Source organism: Venturia canescens, chromosome 11 (genome assembly GCF_019457755.1).
Source record: "Venturia canescens isolate UGA chromosome 11, ASM1945775v1, whole genome shotgun sequence".
NCBI lineage: Eukaryota > Metazoa > Arthropoda > Insecta > Hymenoptera > Ichneumonidae > Venturia > Venturia canescens.
Window position 1 is genome coordinate 15,287,551 of NC_057431.1, and position 7,371 is coordinate 15,294,921.

A 7,371-nucleotide genomic window follows, 5' to 3' on the forward strand; every position below is an offset into this window, starting at 1 on the left:
TTTCGGAATTGAAATTATGTACTGTAATGGCACACTCGGTGCCGAAGCCCCAACTGGTTCAATCGGCGCCATCTACCAGTAAACCTGTGAACAAAATAAACAATATTAATAATAATAATGATATTAACAATTTATTTAGTTAACAAATTAGTTGTAAGAGGGCGAATTTAAACAAATCTTACTCACAAGCAGAGCAAGCTGTCAAAGGGAATATAAAGGACAGCGATAAACTGATCGCTCTCTCAACTTGTCACTCCGACAAGTAGTATACCCCTCATCGCCAGGGCAAGAGCCAGGGTGGAAAAACCAGACGTGGTCACGCTGAAGCACGACAGTCAAGGATCTCTCCGAGACTGAGCGAAAAGCTTCAGTGAATAGGCTGAGTCCAGAGTTTCCTGACCAGGATCTACCCAGCGAAGGGTAAATCGGAGTCAGTCTCGCATGAGCACGACTGTTCCAGATCCTTCTGAAACAGAGTGAAGAGGCTCCTGCACTAAGTCTGAGTCCGATTAACCCATAGGAGCAATTACTGTACTTTATAGAGAGTGAGCAGGGATACTTACATAATCTTGAGCCTCGCGGAAAATCTGTCGCTCCAGAACTCTGGCACACAAATAACCGCAGTCCCTTGACACCTGCCAGGGGATTTCAAAAATAATTAATATAAGAAATTAAGATATAATTAAATTCAAAAGGGAATAAACACGGAAGATATACACGGAAACACTTGGTACAGATATCACTGCTCACTGTCCCGATACACAGACAGAGAGCGAGACAAAACCACGGTCTTACATACAGGTCTTGCAACAAACCCAAATTTTGGTGGTGGGGGTAACTCTCTTAACTTTACAATTTTTGGTGTCGCGGGACACCGCTGCGCGCTGCTGTTGCGAAGGATAAACTGTCGCGGAGTGCCAGAAGCGGTACATAACCTCGTTATCATCGGAACAATCGGAGCAATCGCAGCATTTAATTGTGATTGTTTAACTCTAAAAAAAAATCTTAATGGTTTCTTCGTAAAAATTTTGTGCGTGTTTTTTTTACAATGACAAAATCCTGTGCGTTCCATCATGCGACACGGGGCGCAGAATAATTACCGAAAAACGTACGGTGTTTACAGTGCCGTCAAATCCTGAAATGCGTAGAAAGTGGATTGCAGCTATACCTGGAATTTTCAATCTGTCGTCGTCGCAATTTATCTGTGAAAAACATTTTCACGATCATCAAATTCGGAGGAAATGGGTGACATATTCAAATGGTGAAATTATAGCTGTAGTAAGTTTACTTGATTTAAAAATAATAAATATTAGAATTATTGTAGTTATCGTAATTCTACGATAGGCTTTGAAATTGATATGATCTTATTTTTTCAAATTTTTATTCAAGGCTCCTTACACCCGTGCTCAACTTGATCGGTCGACTGTGCCGGAAATATTTGATAATGTCATGAAAAGCGACATTGGTACTCCTGTGGATTCCACAATGGAACAACCTAAAAGCAGAGATCATAGTTATTGTTCTTTAAAAAAGTGCTCTGCAATTGAATCTGAATTTGATACAGCAATGGGTATGGCACCAGACACTCCAACGAAGATAGTGGTAGCTGCTTTCACAGACGAGGGGCTAACAACTCGGATGAATAGTCCAATGGATACACCTGAAGAAATAGCAATAAATCCCTCGATGAATCATTCGTCGGATCATGAAGCACATAAATCTTTGTCGATGGTCCCTACAGTTTTGGGCATGGATTACTCAAGTAACATCAAGGATGATGAGATGCAGGAAGTGTCGCTCTGTCAAGGTATTTGTCGTTGAGTATATTTTGTTTGTACTCCAAATCAATGTAGACTCAAAAAAATTGTTTCATCACAAACTAGAATATTACATATTATTTTTTCGGTTTCTTCTTCGTCGGTTCAATTTTTCCACGATAAACACTAAAACAGACAATAGATAATCAAATTTTGCTATTCAGTGGTTAATTCAGTGGTTAAAAAAACCACTGAATTAAACCATGTACAAAGTCACTTTTTGGTTTCATTAGAGTACCTAAACAATTTAAAGCTGTCCCAGTGGTTTGAAGATTTAGATGTACTCGCAATAATTTTATTTTCAAGTTGATAAGGCAGAAAAATTGTTTTTATGTATGATGTAAATTCATTTCTTTTTGCAGATGAGAAAATTTACGAAAGCGCAACAACCGTTGAATATATGGAAGATCCACAAGGGCGAACGCGTTTAGCTGTGGACTGTGCATCCGAAATTCCCGACTGCAGTTTTGAATTTTCAGACGTGACCTTGACGTGTAAGAATGTTAATCTCTGCTGTCAATGTTATTCATAAAAATTACAATTGGAAAACATAAACGTATTAATGTTAAACGCATTGTCACGTTATGTATAAAAGTAATGAAATCAGTTAAGAGTACAAACTTGAATGAATGCAGTATCAACATTCAAAAGATGTAGCCAATGAAGACAAATTGATTAGTCCGTATATTTTCGTAAATTTGGAATGATCTTTGTGTACACAGGTACAACCGAAGGAACAACAATTTCGATCGTGATACCACTGCCGTGGGCTGTCCATAAGCTGGTAACAGACAAGGGGAATTTCCTCTTCTCATACGCTATCACAAAAATGGAGAACGGCGATAATCTACCCGTTTATGAAAGAAATGTTAAGCTTCACGTGAATAGAGTACTGAGTCATTATGTATACGGGCGTGCGGTAGATGTCCATGATTCGAGTCTTCCTTCTGTTTTAATTGACATAGAGTCGCTACCGCAAACATTGGAAACTTTCAAAAATATGAATATTTGCAACGGTATCGGTAGTATAAACGATCTTTACCTTATATCCGATCGAGCCTGCAAAGATTCGGTTGACCGATGGCGTGACAAAAACTGCACGCTTATTTCAAGACGGAAGCGGTGTGATCACTGCATAAAAACGAGGACAGTGGCTGTGAGAAGGCAAGCGAGAACAAGAACGAAAGAAGGGTTGAAGCGAATGAGTCGGGCTTGCAATCCGATCGATCAACGAAAATTAATTGCACTGCACAAAAAAACTAGCCGTGAACGACGACTGAGAAAGAGAGCCCAGGCACGTATCAGCTTTTTAGAACAACGCTTACAAAATAGAGCAGCCGAAATAGCTGCGATTCGCAATGAAACGTTAGCAGACAGATGTGCAAAATTGGATATTCCAACGTCTCAACAAACTGTACTCCATCAAATCATTGCGGCTGCTGGTAAGATGGATGGCAGGAATCGGCATTACGGAGAAGAGTGGATTATGTTATGTTTGATGCTGAACATAAGATCACCTAGTACCTATGAGTTCCTTCGCAAAAATAACGTTTTGCCACTGCCCAGTTCTGGAACGATTCGCAGTTACTTCTCAGCGATAGGAATGAGGTGCGGATTTGACGAAGACTTTGCTGAATTGCTCAAGAAACATTTTGAAAAAAAAAACAGCTCTGCAACGACAAGGTGTACTCTTGTTGGACGAAATCTCTCTAAGAAAATCCGTGGCCGTGTGTTCTAAAAATTTAACTTATGTTGGGTTAACTGACCTTAGGGAAGACGGACTGCAATCTAGTGAGATAAAAGATCAAGCAACACACGGTCTGGTCCTTATGTTCCAGCCTCTGGCAGATTCCTATACATAACCAATAGCTGTTTTCGCTTCAAAAAACCCCGTTAAGGGTGAAGAACTTGCCAAGATAGTGATAAAAGCTATCACATACTTAGAAAAAACAGGAGCAAAAATTCATGGCGTCATCGCCGATGGGGCAGCAACAAACGCGAAAATGTGGTCGTTATTGGGTGTTTCTGGTCGAAAGGATGATTTAAAAAGTTGGTTCTCTCACCCTATCGATGAAAATATTCGAAACAGGCTGTACAACAAAAAAAAATTACGGGTAAGCCTTCAGAAATTTTTACCATTACAAAATCAATGATTTGATCGCTAAAAAATAGTTTCAGCCTTATCTGCAAGTTTTGATGCCTTGAAAATTGAAAAAAACCCTGAATCAAAAATGTACCATTACTCATTATTTAAAATAATACTTCAATTCATTAAAGAAAAATTTAACTTATTTCTGAAAAAAACAAACAAAAAAACAGTTTGCGATTATTTTCTATACGTGAAATATAAAATATTTTCATTCCTGCTTTTTAGATCAAATCGTCCAAGAATTATATACGATGGGATCACATTAGTACATTATTCAACCTTGACACTCAGCACGCTGGAAATGCGCGGGTATGTCCAAAATTGACACAACGACACGTTACGCTAGACAACACATCGAAAATGCGCGTTCGTCTCGCAACACAGGTAATTTCCATTATTTTTTCCTCCATTGTTTTTTGTATCCAAGTAAATATATTGTTTATTCTGAAAATAATGTTTTTTGTTTCCAATTGCGTTTTCGTAGGTATTCAGCAATTCGGTTGTTAACGGATTACGTTTTTATCAATCCCACGACCCACAGGGGCCACTCAAAGGATGCGAGGAAACAATTGAGTTTTGTCGACGTATGAACGATCTTTTCGATGCATTGAACCGCAAATCTCCAAATCAAGGTCTTACTCCCGGAAATGAGGATTTTAGGGTGTGTATTGGATTTTTATCCCATTAAAAAAAAAAAAAACAGTTTATTTTCATTCCATCTGGATTGGCGTAATTCATTAATGATAGATGATAGAGGACTCTCTTGAATGGTTGAACGAGTGGGAGATGGCTGTAAAAAAAGGTGACATAGAATCTGATGAATATTTAACAACGGAAACGTCCATAGGATTGCGAATAACTCTCCGATCGACCTTGGATATGTGTTGTTACCTGACAGAAAAATTTGACTTCAAATACCTTTTAACGGGAAAAATTAATCAAGACAATTTGGAGGTACCTTTCATTGTTTTTAGTTTGTACGAGGATCATTACTTGAATGAATTCATTTTATCGTGTACGCAATTTTTTCAGAAATTCTTTGGGACCATTCGTCAAGCCGCAGGCTGTAACAACCACCCGAACGCTCCCACATTTTTGCAGTTGCCTCCGAAAGCCTCCGAAATACGGTAACTGCACCGTCTCCAAACAACATTCGCCAACCCTTTTGATCACATTGGCAGATATCAAAGCGATCTATGGACAAAAGGCCGAGGGGATGTTTTCCAAATATCGGCAAGAACTTCAAGCGAAGCTTGACGATATCCTCGAATACCAGGAGTGGGAGGCCGATGATGTTATAGAAAATAATCCCGATCATGATTATTCCTTATCCCCTATCCTCGATTGTATCATCTACTATGTGACAGGTTTTTTACTCCAAGATTTCTTTTAGAAAAATGTACTAATCAACTGTAGGTATCATTTTATACTAACTTTCTTTGATTCATCATTCTCACCTAGACCGCATAGCACGCCATAGTTTCATGTCATTTGTCGATATCGTTGAATTCAACCTTTGGTTTCGTTTCATGTTATCTCTACCCTTTGGTTTAACATATTTCCATGGATTCCTACAGGTTACCTGTGCAAGCAGGTATTAAAAATGTACAGGAAATGTGTAATTTGCCAAGAAGCGATGAGATCAGAATCTTCTACCACGTCTTCAGTGTCGCAATTGGTCGACCTGAAATCAAGGGGACGTTTGATCCACGCTAATTTGCGATTTTTTAACTTGATCCGCCACGTCGAGACCTGCTTCGCCAAATACTCATCACGGTGTAATGTTTTTGATTGCACTCTTGATGAAGTTTTGTCAACGTTCCACTTCAACTTTCCTTGTGCCAATCACGCCTCAAGTATCCTATCCTATTCTATTATTTATTACATACGATTAAGGATGAGGCAGGATGCCCATCAAGAAAACTTAAAAGTAACGAAAAAATTTGTCGTTAAAAAAAATTATCGAAATTGGAAAATCAATAAATAAAATGGTATCCGTTCAGACTTTTTGTTTTGTTTCTTTACTCTGTTCCTGTGATTGAAATTGTGCAATTATTTTATGAAAAAAAAGTTGAATATTTGAGAATAATTTTCTACAAAACCGGAATCAATTTTCAACGAAAAAAAAACTACCGAGAAAGGGTTCAAACCCAGGTATATTAGTTACCGCACTAGATCCAAGTCCATCAGGCTGCGATGGTGTTTCGATAATGATTGTACAAAATTCGTAAATGTTCATCAGAGCTGCTTATGATCTAAAAGGATCTGAGTGTGAAGGGCTAGGATTTAATTGCATTTTCTAATGTTGATTTAGAGAGACTAATTTTTCAATGCGACGCATGCTAGAAATATGTATTTCGCGTTTTTTCTCTGCCATTACAGATTCATACGTGTATATTTGTATATGAATAAATAGAAAATTGGTTAGGATTTTGACGCATGCGCTTCGTATAAATATCCTTAACTCGCAGCGCTACCCTGGTGGTTTCGAGTCAAACTACTTTTTCATGACGTTAGTGAACTACCCCCACTACCTTCGTTGCAAGACCTGTATGTAAGACCGTGAACAAAACACTACATATAATTGTTTAAGAGACACCCGCGAACGAAAACATCATTATAAAAGTTGCGATCACAAAAGTTATAAATTTGGTAACTCGACACGCGAACATATTCATGCACTCGAAACCACAAAGAGCCGCCATATTGTCAAACACTCACTTCGACCAGCCGTCACGAAATCTTGCGAGTGGTACGCCACTGGAGACACGCGGGCGAAACACAAACTAGCACACGTCAATATCGATAAATCCGACTATCAACGCGACACATTGCGGAACAATTGTACACCAATAAACTACACACGAAGTATCGGCAAAAGCGAGCCCCGGTAATACATACCACGAACGAACACGAACATCCCAGACTTCTCTTTAAATAAATCAACACACACAAATTGTTTGAAATTTCTTTATTGTACCATCAACATCGTCGATGAATTCTGAATAAAACGATTGTGATTTCATGTAATCTAACATTCAAACAAGGTCTCTATTAATTTACACCCTCTATCGTGTCCCGAATCAATTAAATTAAGAAACAAGAAAAATAAACACGTACATAATTTTAAATCCGGAAAATTATTGAACATTAAGTTGAAAAAAAATTCCATAATTAAAATTATGTCAAGTCAAAATATTAAATGGGTATGTTATTGCAGTGACAGTTAAATGAAAGTTCGATGAAATAACATTTGGTTAGGCATAATTTTAAATTATTTCTGTTCAATATATTTTTATGAAACTTCATTTTTATGCAACTAATAAATACCACAACGGCGCGCCATAATCGTGCCACAGTATTTATTTCTTGAATTTTCATGTAGCTCATTTAATTTTGGTCTTT

The 7,371-nt window shown here is 38.0% G+C and overlaps 1 protein-coding gene across 3 annotated transcripts; it reads left to right on the forward strand.

Moving 5' to 3' along the window:
• Positions 1 to 845: 845 nt before the first annotated feature.
• On the forward strand, positions 846 to 6,953 carry LOC122417834 (uncharacterized). 3 transcript variants are annotated; one of them, XM_043431651.1, is made up of 7 exons: positions 846 to 1,807; positions 2,180 to 2,311; positions 2,540 to 3,931; positions 4,192 to 4,350; positions 4,451 to 4,627; positions 4,714 to 4,920; positions 4,999 to 6,953. In XM_043431651.1, exons 1-3 carry the CDS (start codon positions 1,450 to 1,452, stop codon positions 3,553 to 3,555), a joined length of 1,506 nt encoding a protein of 501 aa, XP_043287586.1. In that variant the 5' UTR covers positions 846 to 1,449; the 3' UTR covers positions 3,556 to 3,931; positions 4,192 to 4,350; positions 4,451 to 4,627; positions 4,714 to 4,920; positions 4,999 to 6,953. The 3 variants fall into 3 exon arrangements, with proteins under 3 accessions (XP_043287586.1, XP_043287588.1, XP_043287589.1); XM_043431653.1 differs by having other exon boundaries at positions 4,814 to 4,920; XM_043431654.1 differs by having other exon boundaries at positions 4,192 to 4,275; positions 4,508 to 4,627.
• The last annotated feature ends 418 nt before the right edge of the window (positions 6,954 to 7,371 follow it).

Coding starts and splice junctions, on each gene's coding strand:
- LOC122417834 (XM_043431651.1), top strand. CDS start 1,450: ATGAAAAGCGACATTGGTACTCCTGTGGATTCCACAATGGAACAACCT. Junction 1,808..2,179: donor GGAAGTGTCGCTCTGTCAAG/GTATTTGTCGTT, acceptor TTCTTTTTGCAG/ATGAGAAAATTTACGAAAGC. Junction 2,312..2,539: donor TTCAGACGTGACCTTGACGT/GTAAGAATGTTA, acceptor TTGTGTACACAG/GTACAACCGAAGGAACAACA.